At 40.5% G+C, this 26,942-nt stretch overlaps 1 protein-coding gene across 1 annotated transcript in view; it reads right to left on the reverse strand.

The window, feature by feature from the left end:
* Positions 1 to 6,360: 6,360 nt before the first annotated feature.
* The window catches only part of SPATA17 (spermatogenesis associated 17), a 79,801-nt gene continuing 59,219 nt past the window's right edge, over positions 6,361 to 26,942 (reverse strand). The window contains exon 10 of the mRNA XM_035111349.3: positions 6,361 to 6,851. Within this exon, the coding sequence (XP_034967240.1) occupies positions 6,771 to 6,851 (81 nt within the window). The 3' untranslated portion in view covers positions 6,361 to 6,770. The remainder of the gene's footprint in view (positions 6,852 to 26,942) is intronic.

Below are 26,942 nucleotides of genomic sequence, written 5' to 3' on the forward strand. Positions count from 1 at the left end.
GGGCGGGGTGATGAAGGAGGGTGTAGGGCTTGAGAGTAGCCCTTCTCTTACACAGAATCCAGTATTCCCTCCAGATACCAGAGCTGGCTTTTCAGACATAGCCTCTGCATAGGTTGTTGGACTCCAAATTGTGCATTTTAATTACATGTGTTATATTTTAATAGACACACAATTCGTTTTTTTTAATACTTGGAATTCTATTCTGGCATGAAGTGTTATAAAAAGGAAACAAACCAACCATCAGCCACACAGACAGCAATGCAAATACAGAAATGATGGGAGTTGCAGTCTAGCACGTTGTATTTGGAGAGTCAAATGTTTCCCGGGAAGCAAGTCCTTCCTGAATCCCTACATCACTGGCCTACACAGGTTTGTGTCTCTTTTCCAAGAAGGAACTTTTGCCCAGGGACTTTTTTGCCTGGGCAAAAAATAAAAAAGGTAGTAGCTAACACTGAGGTCTAGGTTTTGTGGAGTAGCTGTCCCATGGTACAGTGCTTGGAGGAAGGACATCACATCCACTTATGGTGATTTCTTTTTTTAGTTACACTAATAACAAAATGGTGCTGGAGGAGACTCTTGGGAGTCCCATGGACTGCAAGAAGATCAAACCTATCCATTCTGAAGGAAATCAGCCCTGAGTGCTCACTGGAAGGACAGATCCTGAAGGTGAGGCTCCAATACTTTGGCCACCTCATGAGAAGAGAAGAATCCTTGGAAAAGACCCTGATGTTGGGAAAGATTGAGGGCACAAGGAGAAGGGGACGACAGAAGACGAGATGGTTGGACAGTGTTCTCAAAGCTACGAACATGAGTTTGACCAAACTGCGGGAGGCAGTGGAAGACAGGAGTGCCTGGCGTGCTCTGGTCCATGGGGTCACGAAGAGTCGGACACGACTAAATGACTAAACAACAACAATAACAAAATATCCATCACGCTTCAGGTTAGGATCATTTATAGAAATGGTGATTTGAGACACCTAGTATATGTGCTTATGCAAAATGCTTTAAAGCATTAAAATATAATACACCTGCTGCAATATATGTGATTTCAATGGCTCCCTCTTTGGGGCATGCACAATATATTAATTGCAGTGATGTATGTAATAATATAATAATAATAATTAATAATAATTTTTATTTATACCCCGCCCTTCCCAGTCAAGACCGGGCTCAGGGCGGCTAACAACAAATAATATCAACACAAATATAAAAGAAACATTTCAGTTAAAACAACAGAATAATACAATGTTAAAATTCAATTTTAAAATTAAAAATCTACGAATAAGATAAAACCATTATAAATAAAACCTTAGGGGAGGGTAACCGTGGGGTCAGACTGCGTCAGTCCGAAGGCCAAACGAAACAGCTCTGTCTTGCAGGCCCTACGAAAAGATGACAAATCCCGCAGGGCCCTAGTCTCCTGGGACAGAGCGTTCCACCAGGTCGGGGCCAGTACTGAGAAGGCCCTGGTCCTGGTCGAGGCCAGCCTAGCCACCTTGTGACTCGGGATCTCCAATATGTTATTATTTGTGGACCGTAATGTCCTCTGTGGGTCATACCGGGAGAGGCGGTCCCGTAGGTACGAGGGTCCTAAGCCGCATATAGTAGAGCTGTTGGGTCTACATTTAATTAGATGATTAAAAACCATATATGCAGTATATTCACTGTTTCTCAGGGAATCTAGAAAGCACTGGAAGGTCTTTAATGGCCATCATAAAATTAATAATAAAATGTGTAAAGATAAGCTACCATGAAAATTGCAGAGAAAATGATGACCTGTGTATTTTTCGTTAGGTAGCTTACATGCATGGAACACTGTTAGATATACTTAACCATATTTGGGCAAACTATTATGATGGTTGAATAGATTTATAACCCACCATTCTGCTCAGAGTACCATTTTTTGGCAGGGGTGTGTCACAGGCTGTTTATCACACACAGCTTTAATCACCAACAGAGTGCAAGGGCTTAGGAGGAATGACCAGAGCTGCTTCCCAGTATCTGCTGTCTGAAGCGACTTCCTCATTCTGCCTATAGTAGGGCTGGCTCCTAGTGCCATGGTGTTCTTCAGGAATAACTCAGAGGGCTGGGAATTGAAAGCACTGCATTACAGTGGGTCCACTCTTCCCTGCCAGATTGCTACCAATAAACTAAAGCTGAATCCTGACAAGACAGAGATGCTGTGGGCCAGTAGTTCCCAAGTATAGAATAGGTTGATGGCCTATTCTGGGTGGGCTTGCACCCCTGAATAAACAGCTACATAGTCTGGGAATAACCCCTGATTCACCAGCAGCAACTGCTCTGGGACTAGGTTTGGCTCTCTTGCGGGCAAAAGCCAATCATGGCTTACTTTGAATGAAATGTTAGAATGCATATAGAATGTGTGACTTGTTTTGATTTGATAAAAAGCTTAGTGTTCTGAAAGTAGGTTTTTACATTCCAAAGCAACACAATAGGGTTAATGAATGCACTTGGAATCCTCCAAGTGACCTTAAAGGGCCCACCTTTGCTTTCCTGGGTCTACTCTTTTGAGCGTTCTCACAATGCAGCTGCCTGGCCTGAGCGAGAACAGAAAAGTTGCTCTGTGCCAAACTGTGCTTTGCTTCTTCCACTCTGCTACATTTAATTAGGGTTTGTAATTAATCTTCCTTGTGTATTACGCTATGTCCAACCATCAATATTAATAAAATCTTTACTTACTTTAAATACTCTGAAAGATTTTATTTGGAGAGCTGGGCCATCTGGCCCTCTCTACCTCACTAGGATAAGTTCCTGGGTAAAACAGCTTCCATCTGTTTCTGAGATTCTTGTGTGGTATTACACACGGGTAAGCCTTAAGAGGGATTTCACCAATATAGTAGATGAAATAAAATTGGCTCTCTCTAGCGTTCCTCCTTTATTACATTGATAAAATCCAGCATCCTCCCCACCCCCAGCGTTTGGTAAGACCACACACACACACACACACACACACACACAGAGAGAGAGAGAGAGAGAGAGAGAGAGAGAGAGAGAGAGAGAGAGAGAGAGAGAGATTGCTTTTCTTATTATTTGAAAAGACAATACTTGCATTCAACATTGCTTCCTTATAATCAGGAGCTCTGGAATACTGAGGTAGTAATGAAAATTTAACAACCCGTCTATATCATCATTGGAATAAATTGTGCATTTTTTAAAAAAGAAGTTACTTTGGTTTGGGGAGGGGAGAGTGTTGTAAGTTGGAATTTTTTATTTGTTTTAACGTGGTGGTAGTTGTGCTTTTTTGTGCCACAGACAGGAATACAGAGCAGGGTATCAAGTAATATATGTGACCCATAAGGAGAAGCTGGGATCTGAGTGGTGTATGTGAGGGCTGGATGCACTTGGACCTCTGAGGTATTCTAAATTGCCCAAACATTGTCTTCCACAGCCTCCATTTATCCATATACCATATTTTTCCATCTATAAGACGGTCAAATGTATAAGACACCCCTTATTTTGCGGGACTCCAATTTAAGAAAATGGGAGGAGATACTATCCATGTATAAGACGAGCCCAGATTTTGAACATTAAAGTAAAAAACCAGTCTTATACATGGAAAAGTACAGTATTTATGATTCCACTGCAGTTACTGGCTTCTGTATTAGGGGCAGTCACTTAATTTCCCCTTTCTACGGTGAATGGGTTGGAGAAGTTGCTGTGTGCTGTCCCATTGATGAAACTAGGTTTAGGCTACTAGTTTGTAACTCTGGTGAATACAGAGTAAAGGTGGCACAAAAATTTAAGAAACAGAATGTGCCAGTGGTTGGTCTGTTATTCTTCACAAGGCATAATTTTTGGTTAGAAAGCAGATTGTAGGAGGTCTCAGATTCAAGCCCTAGTATTGCAGGTAGCTGGGATAGAAATATTACTATCTGCAATCATGCCAAAGTGATAATACTGGGCAAAATCGACCACTGTCTGGTTTAGTTTTCATGCATTAAAAAACTCCCATGGCACTTTAAAGTTGGGATAAGGCAGCATTTGCCAATCTAGTGTTCCAGGTGGGAAATGTAGTCCAAGCATTTAAAAGCCACCAGGCAAACTTTTGCAAACTAGGGCTTACTTTGTCAGATGGACGAATTGTGTCAACTATGATTCTTCAAGCTTGTGAGAGTTGTTCTGGAATACATTTTATATCGGGCTTCCATATTATGCAAATTTTCTTACCTTGCCAGCATCTTGGTAAAGACTCAAAAGGTCACAAAGTTTCTGATTTACTTAGAATGAGAGAAGGCTGTTCTGCAATGGATGCGATTTTGCCATGACTCGTATTACCAGGAAATGTGTAAACGATGGGACCTTGAAACTGCCACGGTGCCATATATTGATTCATATCTCAGTTGTCACCATAAACCATAATTATAACGAAAGGTAGAGGTTGAATAATGGGCAGGAAGAGTAGTTTTGTTTTATACCATGCTGCCCCAAAGATGCTTTTGCTGACATTTTAAAATGTTGTGTACTTGTGACAATGACTTGGCTTGTCCTCTATTGCTCAGGTGTCAGTCATAATATAAGGTCCATCATAATTTTGTCCAGCTCACAGTTAAAACTGGTCTAGGGTGAACGTACCCTGGTTTGATTTGGGTAAACTGAGCTATTCCACAATCCCCAAATTGGAAAAGTTTTTTTTTCCTGAACCTGTTCCCAAAATTCAGACACTGTTGTTCTTCTGGTAGCATAATCAGTAGTGAGATGGGGGCCAAATACCAGAACAAGAGAATAAAAGCATTTTAAATAAATAACTGAATTGCCAAGTTAAGAACTAATACTGTTCTTTAATCAGAAGGAAGTGGAAGTGACACTAAGGGCCCTTTTCCATTCTTCTTCTTTTAAGCTATTTAATTGCCTCAGTTGTGGTTTAACAACTCCTAGCCGAGCAGTTAGAGGAAGGATTCCAGCCTTCAGCTTGCAAAGCGGTAGTTGTAGTAAGATATGCCTGGAGGTAGACACGGGCATGAATTTCTGAAATAAATAACATCCATATCCATTGCTTTTAAGTGCACTCTTTCCTACAAAATTACATTAGTGAAAAATGGGTATAGTGTAGTCATCTCCTAAGTCTGTCTCATAAAAATCGCAGGCATATTTTTGCACATGGAAAGGATTATTAAAATTGCCCTGTTTGGGAGGAAGAAAAGAAAAGAGATTGAAAAAAAGGCCACACAATAGATGAGTGAGTGGATTAGAGTGAATTGGAAGTACTCTTTTTAACCTTAATATATGCAGAGTATCATCAGCAACTGAAAACTCCAGCAGCTTCAGTGATGGCTTGCTTGGCATAGGTTATGTTTATCTTGGGGTCAGAGATATTTAAAAGAAACCAAGAAAGAAAGATTAATCTGATAAAGGCATTGCCAGTTCTAATCGGACTGATGGGAAAATGTGGTAGAAAGATAAGTAACAACACAGGGTGAATTATCATGAAGAGATGAACTACCTTGAAGCTGGAGCAATCAAAGAGATAGCCCTCACATCTAAAAATTACTATGGCATCCCTTATTCATCAACACCTTTGTGCGAGTGTCTTCCGTTCAGCCCCCTGAACAAAGAACAAAAGCACTCCGATATATTTGGCAAAATTAACTTGCTCGGGTTGCGTCCCTCACTTACCAGAATTAAAGGACCTTCGTTTCCCGCTGCAGGACATAAATACGAAACTTTCAAAAGTTTGAATTTGATCAGCTCCTCAAAAGTACAAAAAGGCAGCCAAATATGCTTGGGAAAAAAAATGCCTGACATATTTGATTTGTACTGCTGTCATTTAGAAAATGATGAATGTGTTGCACCTGCCCCTGAGAGGTTGATTTCTCTGTTCTTCGTGTCTTTGCTGATGTTATCTGATGTTGCCTGATAACTATGGAAGTTTGTAAAATAATATGGCTGAGTCTACCCTAGCATTTAAGAATTTGCCTGTGTGAGGGCTCAACTTCTGTGAGGGCTCTTCATCCCAGTTCTATGTACTAGGAATACCTAAGAAGCAGATCAGGGGAGCAAGAAAATTCTATATTGACGCTAAACTGGTGACATAAACCCTGAATGCCCTCTGTGCCCGTAATAAAAAAAAAGATACAAGGATCAGCAATAGAGAAAGAGAAAGAGTGCAAGAGACTATAGGAGTAACATCAGGAACTGAGAACCATGTGAGGAGCCGGGTGGACAACATGACTATTTCCCATGGCAGCCCTGATATTTTCAATGAAATTAAAAGGGACTTACTCACTAGCAAGTATATTTAGGAATGGGGTGCATATATATTCACCTCATGGTGCTTTGCCAATATGAGTATTACATCACATTATCAACTGATCATTTCAATCATAGGGAGATGATAATGCATTATTAACAGGGTAAGCATTTTTTATTCATTTATTTTTCCCACAGAAAAAGGGCTACATCTCTTACCTGAGTAAGTAAATTGATTTAATTCTTCAGATCGTTGAGTTTATTCCACCAGTTACTTTGATCTGCAATCTTGCTAACAGAGAAAACTGACTAGAAATACCTACAGTTAAGAATTTCTGAAGATGGAGATCTGTCTCTGTGGATGTCCTTCACACACAAAATGCTGCATGATGTAACTTGCTGGCTGCTTAGAACCATTATTTCAGAATTCCAAAACTAGGATTGTCTGCAGGTAGTACATGGCAATCATAAGTAATTGCTTTGCTTCACATTTTCAAAAAAACAAACAAAAAACCCCTTTATTTCAAGTGTTTAAAAAATCGTAGACTGGGTTGGTAGAGAAATCACACTACTGCTCCAGCTCTGGAATAGGCTTGGCCAAACTTTGCAAACAGAGGAATCGATGGTAGCACGGTTAAGAAGTCCTAGAGAAAACAAAAAGGGAAAGTTTGGGGAAAATTAAATTGGAGCGTTCCATGTTATATTGACTGCAGCCCAGACTGAATGGAACTTTCTCCCTGATAATCTCCCAGTGCGTGACAGTGTAACAATACTACCCTTTCTCATACCGCTTGCTGCCTGCACCTGAACATCCTCACATGAATACATGCATAAAAAGTTAAACGTACATAGGTCTAAAAAGCGCAGTTGATTGACTCCAGCAAGCCCCAAAGGCTGTCTAATTTGAGCCTACACAGGTTGGATTTTTCACATGGGCATTCTATTCAAACTTATGATGACTGCATGTAAACATCTGGTGGAATAGGCATGCCGGATGGATGGAGCAGGAAGGCAGGATTCCGTTTCCACCTTGTTCATGGGAAGAAGATGGGCAATCTAATCTGTTTTTGTTTTATGGTGTGTGTTTGTATTTTATATCATAGCTGGTTTGCTTTTCACTTCAATTCAGTTTGAAGAGATCTGTAAACACTGCATGAATAAAATGTCCATAGAATCATGGAATCACAGAGATGGAAGGGACCAGGAGAGTCCAACCCCCTGCAAAGCAGGAATCTTTTGCCCAATGTGGGGCTCAAACCCATGACCAAGATTAAGACTCTCATGCTATGCCGACTGAGCTCTCTCTCTCACACACTTTTGAATTTTCCAGTATCATAGTTTAACATGTAGATTGTATATATTATACAGATTTTTTTTAAAAGGAAACACACATTCAACTCATTATAACGGTCCGACACATACACATTACAGATTGAAGAGAAAATGTAGAATGAACCAAAAGAATGTTCCTCATAACAGTTTCAGTGTTATCAATTACTTACGGTTGTTCTAATTTGAATCTTTAATTGTCTGTATTTATCAAACAATATAATTTCAGTTACATCTTGTAAATATTTACAGTATCCACATACTCTCTCTTTTTAACATTTCTGAATAAAAATCAGGATCCAGTGATCTGCCACATTCCTGAGTACACCAGTGAGCACTTAAGGGAGGGAAACCAAAACTCTTCCCTGGCTCTTTCACCTCAAATGTGATTAAAATTCCAGCTTTGAATCAGTCCGTACACTTGGCAGTGCTTCAGACTAGAACTTCTGGCTCTTGCCCTCTGGCAGAATATTGAATTTTGGCTCTGATTCTTATGGGCTATCTATGTTCATGTTATATCACACCCTCCCAGAGTGTCTTGTATTTAATGTGCTGTTTTGCATATCGAGTGACAGAGGGATGGACAGGGGCTACGTGGGGGGATAGCAGAATACCGTAATGTCCATTCAATAAACAGACTAGCACCCCTTTGGCTTCTGATTCTTTACAATATAATTATCATGAGTTTTCCTTTACCATGAGAGCTAGAAACTTCTTCTTTTTATAATACAGATGTTCGGGGGAGGGGAGTTGTGTCAGATTCCAATAATGTGACAGACGCAGAGACTATACACATCTCTCTTTATCCTGTACTCAATGAAAACTACACTTGTCAGCTGCTCTGTGTTCCCGATAAGAATCATGGGCTCTATTGAGGGTATGAAAGGAACATCCCATCATAATTAACTTATTAGGAAATCAAAATAAAATATGAGCAGAAAAACAGCTGTCAGCATTCCTCTCAGAGTGTACCTCTGCTCCTACCACTCTCGTCTGCATAAAACAAGGTCCAGTCATTTCTGATCCCCAAAATAAGCACTGATTTGAGAGAGCAGACGGCTTTTGCTATTAGGATGACTTGCCAGACAATAACAACCGACTGCCAGAATTAGCTCCTTGGGACAATTTAGGTGCCTTTGAAGTGAATGGCTTTTTGAGCTGGAACTAAGCCCACACCCGGCTTCAAATCCAAGTCAAAATGACAAAAAGGAAGTCCACTGTGCCATTCATTCCCTCAGCGTAAGATTACTTTATGTTGGCAGCTGTACTGCTTGTCTTGTTTAAAGGCTATTTCGCTACACACTCACAGCTGAGTATTTAAACAACTGGATCTGATCGTGGGGGCACTGTTCTCCTGAATGGTGACACTGTTCTGTTTCTTTTGTTCTTTTTGGTAATTGCAGTGGCAGTAGTGATCAGTAGCGGGAAAAGAAGAAGGAATTCTAACAGGGCTGGCTCTACCATTAGGTAGAGCAGGGTGGGAAACCTGTGGTCCTCTAGATCAGGGCTTTCCAAACTTGGGTCGCCAGCTGTTTTTGGACTACAACTCCCATCATCCCAAGCTAGCAGCACCAGTGGTCAGGGATGATGGGAATTGTAGTCCAAAAACAGCTGGAGACCCAAGTTTGGAAAACATTGGTCTAGATGTTGTTGGACTCCAGTTTTCATCAACCCTAGCCAGCAGCGTTAGTGGCTGGCTCCTCGCCCCTAAGGCTGAGTGAGGTTGCCTCTTCTACCACTGGACTAGATTACCAACTCTACAATTCTATGATTTTAGGTTTCATGAAAGGGAAGTAAATTGTTGTTATTTTATTATTATTTTTACTGCCATGAAGGGGGAGAGATGCTTGTAGACCTTTCTGCTTCATATGCCAAAATAACTTGATCAGCTTTGGATACTATGCACTTTGACTTGGGAAGGTGCACCATTTATTCTCTGCCTCAAAAAGCAAAATATTTTGGGCAAGCCCTGAGGAAGAGTCAGTGCCAATAATGCTAGCAATGTCGGCAAGAAAGTCACTCTGCGTACCTTTCTTGATTTATCCCAGAAAAAAAGTCATCCACTAGTCTAAAGCTCTAAACTTTTCCTTTTCTTTTTTTTCAGTTTCAAATTTACTAGAAAATTTCTGGAAAGTACATAAAAGGAAAATCATCAAAATAAAAAGGGGGGGGGGAACAGAGTGGAGCTATTTCAAAATGTCACATTATTGGAAAACTCCTTCCAGTAGCAGCTTAGAGACCAACTAAGTTTGTCATTGGTATGAGCTTTCGTGTGCATGCACACTTATTCAGATACCATGCACACAAAAGCTCATACCAATGACAAACTTAGTCGGTCTCTAAGGTGCTACTGGAAGGAATCTTTTAATTTTGTTTCGACTACGTCAGACCAACACGGCTACCTCCCTGTAACATTATTGCAAAACATTCATCATATCATTTTTTTTCTTTTAAATCATTTTTATTAGTTTCCTAATACGAACAGCCAATTATAATATTCCAAATACAATATACCAATTAAAAACAATAAACTAAAAAAGAGACCAAATTGTAATCCAAATCGTTAATTATTAATTTTTCCAGGCTTCCCATAGTCTGGACCTCTGAAGCATATTTCCGCTGTCTCATTCCTGCTTTTCTTGTTGTTTTCCTGTTTCCCACATTCCAATCTTGTCATTTTAAAGTCCTCCGTCCCTGGCACTGCGATTCTCAATCATGTCTATAATCATATATCCTTACATAGCCCCAGCTGAATGCTGAAAAGCCTATTGCACGAGAGACCGGTTGTATCCAGCAAGCTGGAAAATGCATATATATCCTATAGATTAAGCAATATGTCTTGTCATGTGATTCCCTTTGCAAAAGGTTGGTCATTGGGCACCAGTTATCAGCCAGTACAGCCATGTGTATGTAGCTTTTTTGCAGCTCAAAGAGTTCTCTGAACCAGGGCCTATACAGGCATGTGCCTATATCTTGATTTAAACTAGGGACTTCAATATATAATATCTATTTCAATAATATTTGATGTTAGCAATTGAGTGCATGCATGCATAGATGGGTTTAACAGCAGGACCCATGTTTTTGAAAAATGAACGTTTGTACATGCATTATTTCATTACATTTGTGTCAAAATTTAGCAAATGGTACACATATTGAGAGAGCAGGTGATTTATACACACAAAAGCTGCATATACATGAACTGAATACATTTAACATATTTTTTTAAATAAAAAAATATGATGTCATATTTGTGTGGGAACAGGGCTTAGCAATCTATTTAAAGAAAAACCAGTCAGTTACAATCAATTCATATATCATTGTGAGAAACAGCATAATAATGTAAGTCCCATATACTTTAGAGAAAAATGAAGCAAAACATTAGATAGAAGGCAATACCTCCTAACTAAAGGGCCACTTGTAACAATATATAGTTATTTAGTACCTTTAGTCTATGTTATTTTTTGTAAAGTGCTTTGGGTTTTTGTTTTGTTTTTTACAATCAAGCAGTATATAAATCTTGTGAGATAAATAATGATTTTATAAAGTGATTAAGGAGAGTTTGCATAAATTGTACAATTGCATAAATTGTGAGTGCCTGGAGGCGGTTGGAGGTTGGATGGCAGCTAACAGATTGAGGTTGAATCCTGACAAGACAGAAGTACTGTTTGTGGGGGACAGGAGGCGGGCAGGTGTGGGGGACTCCCTGGTCTTGAATGGGGTAACTGTGCCCCTGAAGGACCAGGTGCGCAGCCTGGGAGTCATTTTGGACTCACAGCTGTCCGTGGAGGCGCAGGTTAATTCTGTATCCAGGGCAGCTGTTTATCAGCTCCATCTGGTACGCAGGCTGAGACCCTACCTGCCCGCGGACTGTCTTGCCAGAGTGGTGCATGCTCTAGTTATCTCTCACTTGGACTACTGCAATGCGCTCTACGTGGGGCTACCTTTGAAGGTGACCTGGAAACTACAATTAATCCAGAATGCAGCAGCTAGACTGGTGACTGGGAGCAGCCGCCGAGACCACATAACACCGGTCTTGAAAGATCTGCATTGGCTCCCAGTACGTTTCCGAGCACAATTCAAAGTGTTGGTGCTGACCTTTAAAGCCCTAAACGGCCTCAGTCCAGCATACCTGAAGGAGCGTCTCCACCTCCATCGCTCTGCCCGGACACTGAGGTCCAGTGCCGAGGGCCTTCTGGCGGTTCCCTCACTGCGAGAAGCAAAGCTACAGGGAACCAGGCAGAGGGCCTTCTCGGTAGTGGCACCCGCCCTGTGGAACGCCCTCCCACCAGATGTCAAAAAGAAAAATAACTACCAGACTTTTAGAGGACATCTGAAGGCAGCCCTGTTTAGGGAAGCTTTTAATAAGAAATTAGTGTATTTTAATATTTCTGTTGGAAGCCGCCCAGAGTGGCTGGGGAAACCCAGCCAGATGGGCGGGGTATAAATATTAAATTATTATTATTATTATTATTATTATTATTATTATTATTATTATTATTATTATTATACAGACTAGTTTCCTAGTGATGAATTTTGTCATAATGTCAGCTTGCCATTTTAGTGAGGAACAGTAGCAAGGTTTCTTGCCAACCCAGCAAGACAGTATGAGGAGTCATCTAGACTGGTACAGAAAAAAGCGTTTTATATGTGTTGTATGTGTGATATAACATAATCATATATCCTTACATCCATCGACCACAGTTTTATTTTAAAATGTCCAGTTTTTCCAACTTGTTTGGCAGCGCAACTTCTCCTTCTTCATTCCAATCTCTGATCCAAGCTGTTATCCAGTTCTTCTTTTGAAGTTTAATGGCGCAACAACTCCCATAAATTATTCCCCTCCAGGCTGTTGTCCAAATCTGTCTTTGATGTTAGGCATATGTTTGCATTCCACAGATATAAATCATTTGACGATCGATCGGCTTTCAGAGACCACGCAATCCCCCCTCCCGGGCCCTAGGAGGGAGGCTACTGGACATCCATTTAGCCTTCTCTCTCACTTTTAATGAAAGTGCTGCAAACAAATGTTCTGTATTTTATCTCCAATTATTGTCTCGAATCATTGCAAAGTCAGACAACAAGCACTCCCACTTCCCTCAAAACAGGGGGAAACTTTCATTTTTCTATTTTTGCTGCGACACAGGCACCATCTTAATTCTTCTTTTCTTTATCAAGTCTTTCAAACCAAACAAAGTTGTGCTGTTGAGCATTTGATTATAACTAGAAGTCCATCTGTACTTCTCAAAATAAATTAGGATTCTTAATGAGGCTTAGCGTACAAAACCAATTATAAGTATTGAACTGAAAAAAAGCACATACCAGTCCTCCTCCATAATCCAAACATCGTGACGAGAATCAAGTTTGAAGTCTCAGCTTAAATGCCAGGGACTGTACAGTGGTACCTCGGGTTACAAACACGAACCGTTCCGGGTTGCAGTTCATAACCCGAAATGGTCGTAACCATAAGCGCCATTTTGCGCATGCGCAAACTGCACACACAGCTTCTGTGCATGCGCAGAATGTGCGTGCGGTGAAAATACTTCTGGGTTTGTGGAGTTCGTAACCCGAGGTGGTCGTAACCCGAGGTGGTCGTAACCCGAGGTTTTTTCTCGGTCTTCTTTGGTCCAGACTATGTCTGCTTATTGTCCAAATCTAATTCTTTTATCAAAGCAGATATTCCTGGCTGATGGGAGTGGCTTCGGAGAGTGCCAGCCGTGCCGTGCTCTTGACCCCCAGTGTCCTGCTGCTTGTGCAATGCAAGCTGGCAATCTCGGACAATCTGCTGGTCTTCGAGACAGTCCTCCCCCATCCTGGAGTGTCTGCCAGGGCTATCAGCCCTGAATTACTGGCACAGCTGGGGTCCGATCGTATGGGAGTCAGCCATTTCCCACCGCCGGAAACAGGAAGCCCATATCAATTTTTTTTCCCAAGACAACCATATTTCTTAACATGGGGTGACAAGGAATTTGGTATTTCTGAATCAGTAGCATATGAGATAAAGTCTCACCAGACTGTGCAAAAGCATTCAGGATTTCCCATATCCTTGGATCCTCAAGCTTTTCCTTGAGGTAAGCCTAATGGCAAGAGACAATGAGAGAAAGTTTCCTCCTTATACTGTGATGTACCTGTATTATATCCAGGAATGCACTCGCCTGTACTATTTAAAATATTACTATAATAGAAGGCCAAATAAATTACAGCCTGGATAAACATGCCCAAAGAAACCCAAAAGCTGAATGATAAAATTCTGAATCCTTTTTTTAAAGCATTTTCATTTTCTGATCCCATTATCTTCCAAGGGATTATAGTCTACTACAGTTATACTGACAAGGTTTAACTAGACCTAGGGACCTTTTTAATGTATTGACAATTTGACTGCCATGTAGGTTAATTATCCCATACACACAATTCAAAAGAAGGCAGCAAAGAAAATGATGACAGAGAAGAACAGTTTATAGACTATTGCCCCAATCCAACAAATACAATCTGATGTTCCAATCCACGTAGGTGACCTCAATTCATGAAGGCAGGTTTATGATTGAATATTCCGATTTTGGATGGGGAATCATGAATGCAAACAACTGCCGCATTAACAGTTCTCCAGCCTGATCCAGCAGTGAAAATTCACTTGCTTTTTAAGTAAGCTGTTCTCCCCCAACTCTCTTTTTGGCATATTCTCCTCCCTGTTGCTCTCATATGCCTTCATCTTGATGAAAGACAGTGAGTGTATATTCATTCAAGGAATGACAATGGTTTATTCAACCTGGCACGTCTCCATGCCAAGACAAAAATATGATGATTTTTATTTGCAAGATGTTGTTTGCAGATGCAGCAGCCTTGACAGCACACTCCAAGTAAGCTCTACAGTGACCCATCAACCATTCTGCCCAAGCCTGCATGAGTTCAGCCTCACCATCAGCCTGGCAAATACCAACATCTTGGGTCAGGAGTCGCCAGTACTCCACGTATCAGCATTGGTGACCAGGTAGACAATTTTGTCTACCTGGGCTCCACCATTACCAGCAACCTTTCCATTGACACTGCTGCAACCCTCCAACCCCAATGATGCACTCTTCCATTGTCTCTTGAGACAGATGGATGCCAATAGTCACACTCACTCACTGTTTGGGAGGAGTAGGAGGAGGCTGGATTTAGCACCTCCCAAATTGCTCTCCTGTCTTCCCGTTAAAGAGATGATCAGTGCAATTAACATTTAAGGCTATATATGTGCATAGCCCCAGCTGAATGCTGAAAAGCCTATTGCACGAGAGACCGGTTGTATCCAGCAAGCTGGAAAATGCATATATATCCTATAGATTAAGCAATATGTCTTGTCATGTGATTCCCTTTGCAAAAGGTTGGTCATTGGGCACCAGTTATCAGCCAGTACAGCCATGTGTATGTAGCTTTTTTGCAGCTCAAAGAGTTCTCTGAACCAGGGCCTATACAGGCATGTGCCTATATCTTGATTTAAACTAGGGACTTCAATATATAATATCTATTTCAATAATATTTGATGTTAGCAATTGAGTGCATGCATGCATAGATGGGTTTAACAGCAGGACCCATGTTTTTGAAAAATGAACGTTTGTACATGCATTATTTCATTACATTTGTGTCAAAATTTAGCAAATGGTACACATATTGAGAGAGCAGGTGATTTATACACACAAAAGCTGCATATACATGAACTGAATACATTTAACATATTTTTTTAAATAAAAAAATATGATGTCATATTTGTGTGGGAACAGGGCTTAGCAATCTATTTAAAGAAAAACCAGTCAGTTACAATCAATTCATATATCATTGTGAGAAACAGCATAATAATGTAAGTCCCATATACTTTAGAGAAAAATGAAGCAAAACATTAGATAGAAGGCAATACCTCCTAACTAAAGGGCCACTTGTAACAATATATAGTTATTTAGTACCTTTAGTCTATGTTATTTTTTGTAAAGTGCTTTGGGTTTTTGTTTTGTTTTTTACAATCAAGCAGTATATAAATCTTGTGAGATAAATAATGATTTTATAAAGTGATTAAGGAGAGTTTGCATAAATTGTACAATTGCATAAATTGTGAGTGCCTGGAGGCGGTTGGAGGTTGGATGGCAGCTAACAGATTGAGGTTGAATCCTGACAAGACAGAAGTACTGTTTGTGGGGGACAGGAGGCGGGCAGGTGTGGGGGACTCCCTGGTCTTGAATGGGGTAACTGTGCCCCTGAAGGACCAGGTGCGCAGCCTGGGAGTCATTTTGGACTCACAGCTGTCCGTGGAGGCGCAGGTTAATTCTGTATCCAGGGCAGCTGTTTATCAGCTCCATCTGGTACGCAGGCTGAGACCCTACCTGCCCGCGGACTGTCTTGCCAGAGTGGTGCATGCTCTAGTTATCTCTCACTTGGACTACTGCAATGCGCTCTACGTGGGGCTACCTTTGAAGGTGACCTGGAAACTACAATTAATCCAGAATGCAGCAGCTAGACTGGTGACTGGGAGCAGCCGCCGAGACCACATAACACCGGTCTTGAAAGATCTGCATTGGCTCCCAGTACGTTTCCGAGCACAATTCAAAGTGTTGGTGCTGACCTTTAAAGCCCTAAACGGCCTCAGTCCAGCATACCTGAAGGAGCGTCTCCACCTCCATCGCTCTGCCCGGACACTGAGGTCCAGTGCCGAGGGCCTTCTGGCGGTTCCCTCACTGCGAGAAGCAAAGCTACAGGGAACCAGGCAGAGGGCCTTCTCGGTAGTGGCACCCGCCCTGTGGAACGCCCTCCCACCAGATGTCAAAAAGAAAAATAACTACCAGACTTTTAGAGGACATCTGAAGGCAGCCCTGTTTAGGGAAGCTTTTAATAAGAAATTAGTGTATTTTAATATTTCTGTTGGAAGCCGCCCAGAGTGGCTGGGGAAACCCAGCCAGATGGGCGGGGTATAAATATTAAATTATTATTATTATTATTATTATTATTATTATTATTATTATTATACAGACTAGTTTCCTAGTGATGAATTTTGTCATAATGTCAGCTTGCCATTTTAGTGAGGAACAGTAGCAAGGTTTCTTGCCAACCCAGCAAGACAGTATGAGGAGTCATCTAGACTGGTACAGAAAAAAGCGTTTTATATGTGTTGTATGTGTGATATAACATTATGCCACCAGATGGCGACATGGAGTCCCGTTTTTCTCTTACCTGTTTTCCCAGTTTAAATTTACGATTTAAACTGAAACGCTTCTTTGATGTGTCTAGATCCAGCCTTAGACAGCATTCTCAGTTTTAAGTCTAAAATAACAAACCTTCAAGCTTGTGGGGTGGGGGTGGGGGAATGATGCATGTCACTTCAAATCAAAGTTAGTACAATCCTTATTTTATCCGTGAAACAATTATAGACCATTTCTACATTTGTCACTGGGACGCTGTTGTTTAAAACCATGCAATTGGTAGACTTCTTTTCCCACTCGCCTGCCATATTCTTAGATGCTAATAGGAAGATGTGTGTTCTTTTAAGAGACGATCCATTGCTATCCTAACAATGTTTTTATTTTGAATAAACCACCTGGGAGCACTTCATAGCACAGATATTTGAGAAAGACACAGTAGGAAGTTCTGCTTACAAATCAATGGTACAAATATGGCTGCCTCCATTTAACTCTAGGGGTCCTCGCCCAAGTTTCCCCTGCAATCCTAATGACTGTAATGGCAAAATTAGAGCTTTGAACTGAGAAGCCGCAAGACATTCTGTGACCTTTTAATGGCCATGCAGTGCTATTTAACAGAAGGAGGGAGGGAAGCAAACACGGCAATCTGCTATTAGGGCAAAATGTTGATATAGCAAAGAGGGGCTTCCCGCCTAAATATATTAGTACTGGTTAACACTTCCAACTAGTACAAGGGCTTCTGACATGACAAAATGAGTATAACAGGCCCTTCTGTCAATACAACACAAATGTCATTTCAAGTGCTCAAAACCACTAAGCTACCCTAAAAAGATTGATTTATCTGCTCCAATGTTTCTTTGGGGCAAACTTTCCTTACAACTGAAACCAATTAGTGGGCCTGGCACTTGTAGTGCAGAATGTAGGTCAGCGTCAAGTAATAAAAAAGTATTGACTTTTCTCTGTCTGTAAGCAGCATGAAAGGGGTGCCATGGCCTTGTCGTATATGAAAAGAGCTCCATTAATTTCACTTATTTCAACAAGGGCTGTCAAATACTAATGCTTCTATTGCACTTTTCACACAAAGTACATTGACACCACTCCTGGCCTCAGTGAAATAAGGTTTAAAATATTTCAGCTAGTGAAAGAGGCCTACACTATAATTTTCAATTCCCACTAGTACATTTAGACACCTTAAGTAGCATTGCTCACAAAAACTATTGAGAGAGATTAGATGGGATATTAATCATGACCAACAATTACTTCCTGTGGCGAAAGGAATCTAATTCTCATGTGTAACCCTATTAAAATAATAATCCAGAATGTTGGGTGTTTATTTTTTACAGAGCAGGCATACACCCACAAATCACAGGTAACACTACAATCCTGTCAGAGTAAGCCAGCCACTTGGTTTCCTTGCTTGGAATTTCCATGGTGCATTTTGTTCCCTGAAAAGTAGCCTAATTTTTATGAAGACTATAGTTAGATTCACAATTACTTAAAAGGTAAAGGGACCCCTGACCATTAGGTCCAGTCGTGACCGACTCTGGGGTTGCGCGCTCATCTCGCATTATTGGCCGAGCGAGCTGAAAAACTCTCTGCTTGCAAATGCTCCCTCATTGAAGGAACTGTGATCTGCACACGTAAAGGAATTAATTTCCTCTATCATATGTGAGCAAGATGGGCATGTGGATTGAGGTAACAGTATCTGATACCATATGAGACACAACCACTGAAGCGCCAGATTACCAAATAGGCAGAACAGACAAAGGCCTATGAGCCCCAAGCCTTTTAGGGGCCCCACAATAAAAGATCAAAGTAATGAGTGATCTTGAAAGAAAATCACAATTAAGCTTATCCCACTAAATGTTATCCCACTAAAAAAAATGTATTAGGGGATAATTTGCAAGAGGACTTTTGATTTCAACTGCCTAGGGGCCTCCACGGGGTTTAATCCGGCACTGCAACCACTTTCCATTTGTTAACAAGAATTACTAATTCTGCGATCTTTTTCTTGGGGGGGGGGGAGAGATTTCTTAACATGCTATCTTGGAAATATACCACTTCCTTGGTATATGGAATGTCCAGTGATCTTAGTTTAATGCACAATCAAAGCAGCAAGACTGAGATTTATTTTAGCCTCACTGAAGTCAATGAGAATACACTATTTTAATTCAAGTAGTTCAACTTAATTGCTTTATAAATGGGAATCTGTGTAACCTCAGTATTTGAAGGTGGTAAAAGGCCTCCCATTGTTATTATAGTAGCCATCACCAAGTGAAGTCCTTACCAACCAACCAAAGAAAGGATTGTTCTTATCATTCTGCAAACTGCCAAATAGAGCATAGATTCATGAATGAAAACACCAACTAGTTACCAATGTCTTGTCCAGTTATAACAAACACTCACATAGTTATAACATAGTTATAACACTAACATTTGAACTTGAAGGTTGCCTCTGAATAGTCTGTACATGACGGTATGCCAAACCATATACTGTAAAATAAACCATGGCTAAGTGTGAACTGCAAAACAAAAAGAAAACGCGGATGCAGTTTATGATGTAGCAGGGCAAACTATGAGCATGCGTTCATATGTTGCATTAAGTCAAGCCATGGCTTAACTCTAAGTAGCACGGTGGCAGCAAGATCTAGAGAAGAGTGAAGCTCCTGTGATTTTATTATGTGTGTCCACACTTAGCCATGGTTTGACTTAGCATTGCATGGTAACCAAGCCAATATGTCAAATCCAATGGCTAATTGCCTCCTAAAAATGCAAGCAAAGCTGATTTAAAACAACAACCCCTCTGACTTAAAAAGGCTAGCTGACTAAAATGGAGGACAATTTTCAACTTGCTTTAATGACTTTATAAGTATGCTTTGAATCAACTTATCATTCATTTTTAAAATATAAAATGATACTGGCTAGTCATCATGAAACAATGTTATGTCCTTCTGCATGATACTTTCATCATACTATTTTCTCTGTTTGATAGTCTATTTGGTTATTGACAGAGAGCATATGATAATATGCTGTACAAATATCAGGAAATTATTCGCACAGTGGGAAGCCTGCTAACAACATTATTTTAATATCTTATCTTTCAGACAGAGGCAGAAAACATTTTAATTGCAGCTTAATATATGCAACAAACATTTCATTATAATTTTACTTAAATTTCGACCAAGCCTCTTAAGAAATAGTATATTATACATACTTCTCTCAGTGTTGTAAATCGAGGAACTAGAATCAAACAGTCTTGTGAGAAATTATAAAAGACTTGTAATTACTGCTTCTGAGTTTGAATAATTACTTATCTGATTGTATCTTTACAAGTGGTCCAAATTAAGACTCTTAGAGCATTGTTAGTCCGTCCCTTGAGATGTCCCAAAGAGAAACAGGAAAGCCTACCTTAGAGCTTACTTCCACAAACATTTTTGGGAGAAGGGGTTGGTTCGGCTTCAGATACACATCAAACCCACACAATGCAAATGAAAAGCATCCTCTGCTGCATTGGTCATATGCACACTTGCATTGCAGAAGGGGATGAGATCCCGATTTTAAAATAGAGCAATGTTGGCATAAAATTCTCCCCAGGATAACGGTTGTTGCATCTTTTACAAGTACTAGTTCTGATGGCACTTGCTTCTGATGCTCATAGGACATAAGGAGAAGCACATCCAAATTATTGCCTGCCATACATATAGGAACCGGAAGCTGCCACAACAAGCACGGCAGAGGTGGAACAATCAAAATACATAAACAATCAAAATAGCAGCCATGATGCGCTTAATTCCTCCCTTTTAAAAAGCCGCCAGTTTCTGTCCTCTTTCAAAGGAAGCATTTATTTATCATTACATTTATATGCCTCCCTTTTCTTCCAAGGAGCGCAAGGTGGTGTACATGGTTCTCCTCCCCCAAATGTCATCCTCACAACAACCCTGTGAGGTAGGGCAGGCTAAGGGATGGTGACTGACCCAAGGTCAGTAAGCTTCATGCCTGAGTGGGGATTCAAACCCTGGTCTCCCAGGTCATAATCCAATACTGTAACACTATAGTACACACCTGCACACAATTGGGACAGCTTGAAACAGGCTGTCAATAGGAGGTCACTGGGGGTTAGAGGTTGTGAAGTACAGAACTGCAGAGCAGAGAACAAATGAGTCAAATGAAAGCAAGCAGCGTGTTATTTATTACATGATCTCGGAGAGGCTCAACACGCAGAACAGACAAACCTTGCAGCTTTCTCCATCATGGATTTGGGACAACTCTGGAAACTAACGGGGGAAAGTCCACTTCTACCATAAAACAGTCATTTTGGGGCATAACCCCAAGTGGAATCCCGGAGGCTTGCTTCCAAACACACACACACACACACACACACACACACACACACAAGATCAAGCCATCTTAAGAACCTAAGAGCCTTCTGCTGGATCAATGCCCATCCACTCCAACTTCCTATTCTCACAGAGGCCAACCAGATGCCTGTGATAAGCATACAAGGAGGACCTTAGCACGGCAGTACTCTCTCCTCCTGCAGTTTCCAGCAACTGGTATTCAGAAGTGTACACTGCCCCAAAGAGTGGAGACAGAAGATGCTCACCATGGTTAGTAGCCCATGATAGTCTTATCCATGAATCTGTCTAATCCTCTTGTAAAGCCATCCTACTTGGTGGCCATCACTACCTTTGGAGGTGGCGAATTCCATAGTTTAACAAGAAGTGCTTTCTTTTGTCTGTCCTGAGTCTTCGCTGAATGTCCAAGAATTCCAGTGTTGGGAGAGAGGGAGAAAAACTTTCCCCATACCACTTCCTCAACCCCATGCATAATTTTATTGCTTCTTATTTGCCTTTTCCTTAATTAAGCTTAAAAGGCCTAAATGTTGTAACCTTTCCTCCATAGTTGCTCCACCCCCTTGATCAAATTGGTTACTCTTTCCTGAATCATTTCCAACTGTAAAACATATATTTGGAGGTGAGGCAACCAGAACTATACATATTACTCCAACTGCACCACCACCATAGATTTGTCTTATCTTCAATTCCTTTCCTAATTATCTCTAGCGTGAAATTTACCTTTTTCACAGCTGCTGCACAATATGAAATATCAACTTGTTTCTGTTTAGGAAGATTGTGATATGCAAGGTAAAGCATGCACACACAGTGCAATTCTATATGTGTTAACTCAGAAGTAAAGTCCTACTGAATTCAATGGGGCGTATTCCTATGCAAGTGTGTATAGATTTATACGATCTGAGGAGAAGCCAGAGTATATAATAGGACTGCAACCCAAATCTACACAGCTCCTCCAAAAATTTTTTAAAAAAATCTGGAGCAATTTTTGGCATTGCCAATTTTTTATATCATACAGTTGTTTGATTCAAAAAGAGTAAGATTGATTGCACTCAGGTTTATTCAGTAATAGTGGAAAGTGTCCAACACAGTAAATGCAGAGTTGGTTCACACATGCATCACTTGATTTATCACTGCTTGATTACCCAACTTTGACTGATGGCTATATGTGTGAACTGTCTTATCTGAATAATGGACCAATATCCCTATGCATCCGTCTTCTAATTTGCATAGACCCAACGTACCTTAGAAACAGCCACCCCTCCCCATTATGTGATCAACCCAGGGCACTTCCTAAACAATGAAATCTCTTATTTTTGAATCAGCTGCCAAGGATGTAGAGAGAGCCATTCTTGGTCATAGTCAGTGCTTTTTTTCTGGGGGGATGCAGGGGTACGCCCATGCCTAAACATTTTGTGAATCTAAGTTTAGCCTCATTGAGGGGCAGTGTTTAAATATGAGTAGGAAAATGAGAGTATCCTAAACATATTTTAAGGGGGGAAAGCACTTGCCATAGTTATACATCTCTTCCTTAGTGATTCTTCCATCCTAACCTAAGCACTTGTTGTTATTGTTGTTTAGTTGTTTAGTCGTGTCCGTCTCTTCATGACCCCATGAACCAGAGGACACCAGGCACTCCTGTCTTCCACAACCTAAGCACAAGCCTACCTACAGTATTTATGTTAGATTTGGGAGGGCAAGAGTTAAGGTTATAGTGGATGAAGAGATGTCTGAATGAATTTTGTTTTGCATTGGTAGGATATTATAATATGTTTTCACATTCTCTTTTATATTTAGTGTTACTTTCCAAGAGCCTGTAAAATGGGGTGGGGTATACATTTCCGTGAAAATGTGGCCATAAGTTTCAAAACATTGCATTTCGCCCATTTCTCTTATATCATACACCAGAGGAAATGGCACTCTCTGCCTTATTTTGTTTTGGACATACCTAATATCTATATTTGAACCAAAATTGCCAAAGATAATATTCTATTTTTGGAACTAATGCAGTCTTTATTACAGCTAAATTAAATTAAGAAGGTGATGTGAATTTCCTCACAAGCTATTTCATACTTGGATACCCTTGAACTTTACTGAATCAGAGCTAAAAAACAAAGGTGCAGATGAAATTGTTGGATTGGTATTTGGAACTTATTGGCTATTGTAATTCAAGCCTTAGTTTAGTGCAGGGCAATTTCCAAAAGTATTCCTTATAAAGGGAATGGATGGTCAAAAGCTTCATCTTCATTCACTCACAATTAATAAATGTCATTTGCCAAATGACTAATAAATATTTTTATGAAAAAACAAGTCTACCTGAAGTGGGATTATGCTTAATATATTCTGTGCACAAATAAAATATATTTCATTTAAACTATTTTCTCAAAAGTGAAGAAATGCAGTATAAATATGCAGGTATTTTTAAATCCTTCAATCATACACCTAGCAGAACTAAACAAAGGGTGTATAACAAGCAATACACTTTGTTATTAGTTCAAATCATTAGTTGAATACCACGAAACTCTCTGTGATGTCACCAATGCAGTATAATCATTGACAAAATCAACTGGGCTACCACAGCGAACAGGAAAATAAGGGAAAGGGGGAAAAAGGGTAGAGGAGGAGAGGGGAAATGGAATTTAGAATAACAGAATCAAAATAGAAGAATAACAGAAGATCAGTCTACATCCCAATTCCAAAGAAGGGCAGTGCCAAAGAATGCTCCAACTACCGCACAATTGCGCTCATTTCACACGCTAGCAAGGTTATGCTCAAAATTCTACAAGGCAGGCTTAAGCAGTATGTGGACCGAGAACTCCAAGAAGTGCAAGCTGGATTTCGAAAGGGCAGAGGAACCAGAGACCAAATAGCAAACATGCGCTGGATTATGGAGAAAGCTAGAGAGTTCCAGAAAAACGTCTACTTCTGCTTCATTGACTATGCAAAAGCCTTTGACTGTGTCGACCACAGCAAACTATGGCAAGTTCTTAAAGAAATGGGAGTGCCTGATCACCTCATCTGTCTCCTGAGAAATCTCTATGTGGGACAAGAAGCTACAGTTAGAACTGGATATGGAACAACTGAGTGGTTCAAAATTGGGAAAGGAGTACGACAAGGTTGTATATTGTCTCCCTGCTTATTTAACTTATATGCAGAATTCATCATGCGAAAGGCTGGACTAGATGAATCCCAAACCGGAATTAAGATTGCTGGAAGAAATATCAACAACCTCAGATATGCAGATGACACAACCTTGATGGCAGAAAGCGAGGAGGAATTAAAGAACCTTTTAATGAGGGTGAAAGAGGAGAGCGCAAAATATGGTCTGAAGCTCAACATCAAAAAAACCAAGATCATGGCCACTGGTCCCATCACCTCCTGGCAAATAGAAGGGGAAGAAATGGAGGCAGTGAGAGATTTCACCTTCTTGGGCTCCTTGATCACTGCAGATGGTGACAGCAGTCACGAAATTAAAAGACGCCTGCTTCTTGGGAGAAAAGCAATGACAAACCTAGACAGCATCTTAAAAAGCAGAGACATCACCTTGCCGACAAAGGTCCGTATAGTTAAAGCTATGGTTTTCCCAGTAGTGATGTATGGAAGTGAGAGCTGGACCATAAAGAAGGCTGATCGCCGAAGAATTGATGCTTTTGAATTGTGGTGCTGGAGGAGACTCTTGAGAGTCCCATGGACTGCAAGAAGATCAAACCTATCCATTCTTAAAGAAATCAGCCCTGAGTGCTCCCTGGAAGGACAGATCGTGAAGCTGAGGCTCCAATACTTTGGCCACCTCATGAGAAGAGAAGAATCCTTGGAAAAGACCTTGATGTTGGGAAAGATTGAGGGCACTAGGAGAAGGGGACGTCAGAGGACAAGATGGTTGGACAGTGTTCTCGAAGCTACGAACATGAGTTTGACCAAACTGCGGGAGGCAGTGCAAGACAGGAGTGCCTGGCGTGCTATGGTCCATGGGGTCACGAAGAGTCGGACACGACTAAACGACTAAACAACAACAACAACAATCAAAATACTGCAAATGTGCTAACATGTCCTGAAATCCATGAAAACAGGAGATAGCTCTTGACATGTAAAGTAACAAATGAGGGAAATATATTTAGTTTCACCCCTGTGCTATTTAAATAATATTTTGAAGGCATGAATTTGACAGTATATTTGCCAAGAGCTATCTCCTGAACTTCTAAAGAATCATCATATAGCAGAATACCAGTAGAGCCTGTAAATGAGCAAGAACTTGGGATTCTAACAATTGTGCAACTTTCTACCTTAAGGAAATAAGAGGCACAGCGAAAATTCCCAACGCGATCCCAAGGGCTTGGGATTCAAGCTAAAATGTTTCTATTCTTGAGCTACTAAGATATTTTGAACTTCCATTGCCAGGAGGTTTGGCATTTGCAGAAACATCAAATTACACCCAATTTTGCTGAATGATATACAGAGGAATACAATCCGAATCATTCATTTAATTTAAAACCTCTGGTGAGATTTAAGACACCCATCCGCACACACTGTATCTCATGTGATTACGCCAGTATACATCAAACCCCGGTAATAACGATTCATATCCATATATGTGTATATGCTTTATTGCTACCTTTAGTGGGATTAAAAGCAGTATATCAAATTTTACAGTTGTGCTCCTTTTATTAGCTTCTTACCACTTGATCAGCTGATAGAAGCAATAATGAATACACACACACACACACACACACACACACACAAACACACACATATCCACACAGACTGGAGTCTGCATTTGCGTGTTCTATCTTAAGAATGCAATATTTCAAAAAACAGCCTAAGCTTTGGGGAAAAAACCAATTACAGAAACAGCATTAAAAATGCCAAGCACCGGGCAGAAGCAATTCTGGATCAGTTTAAAAAAGTGATTGATGAAACTCTAATCTGAGCTGAAGGAACAGTTTCACGACAAGCTGTGACCATTCCACACACTTCATTAGCTGCCATAATTAGCCTGGTGTTTCAATTTGTTAGAACTGGTGGGGACAATTTTACTCAGAATACAAACATCAAAAAGCAGGGTCTCTCCGACTTCAGAAGTGGCTGATGAGAGGCTTTCTAGTCTTTTTGTTAACTAAAAGATTAATTACAGCTGATGGGAGGCTGTACTCTGATTGTCACTCTGTCTATGTACATTACTTTTAGCATTAGAAGAAAGACATGGCTGACACTGCACTGCTCAATCAAGCAGCTTCACATCAGGGCACCAAGTCTGTTTTAATATGCATGGTCTTGTATTGTTTGATTGACTTGTTCTTTACTTCTCCAGGTCCCAAGCTCTGACACCAACTAGATTGTACCAACAGAACAGCAGGCTATGCAGTGGCATGCAGGGCAGGTATAATACTCAGGACATCATTATTCCATTACAGTACACACCCACACGCACACCGTTCCTTATTAATATATCACAAAGCTTCACTTTACTTGTCCTGCTCTGAATAAAATGACAAAAATATAATCCTGGAAAATGTAGTATTTTTTACAGAGAGCGGCAAGCAATTTATGTTAGGATGATCCTTTCTCACGTAGCACAAAACCATCTTCACAGATACAAACGTTCATTAACTGACTAGATTTTGCACGCCTTTGCATTCTGGAAAGTCACAAAGACTTGACAGAAATTTGGGTACTTTGTTCTGATCGCTTGTCTGACTTTTTGTGGAGCATGAACCTAAAAGGTACTATCTAAGTTGAAGTCTGGAGCTCTTATTAACTCAGCCTTGGTGATGAGTTTCCGTTTCTGCACAGCTTGGAAGCACCACCCACTTCAGTGAACCTGCCTTTAACCAGCAGGGCTAAAGAATATGCGTAATTGCAATTTTCTACCTATTATTTAGAGTACACAATAGTAGTA

Source organism: Zootoca vivipara, chromosome 3 (genome assembly GCF_965207765.1).
Source record: "Zootoca vivipara chromosome 3, rZooViv2.hap1.1, whole genome shotgun sequence".
Taxonomy (NCBI): Eukaryota; Metazoa; Chordata; class Lepidosauria; order Squamata; family Lacertidae; genus Zootoca; species Zootoca vivipara.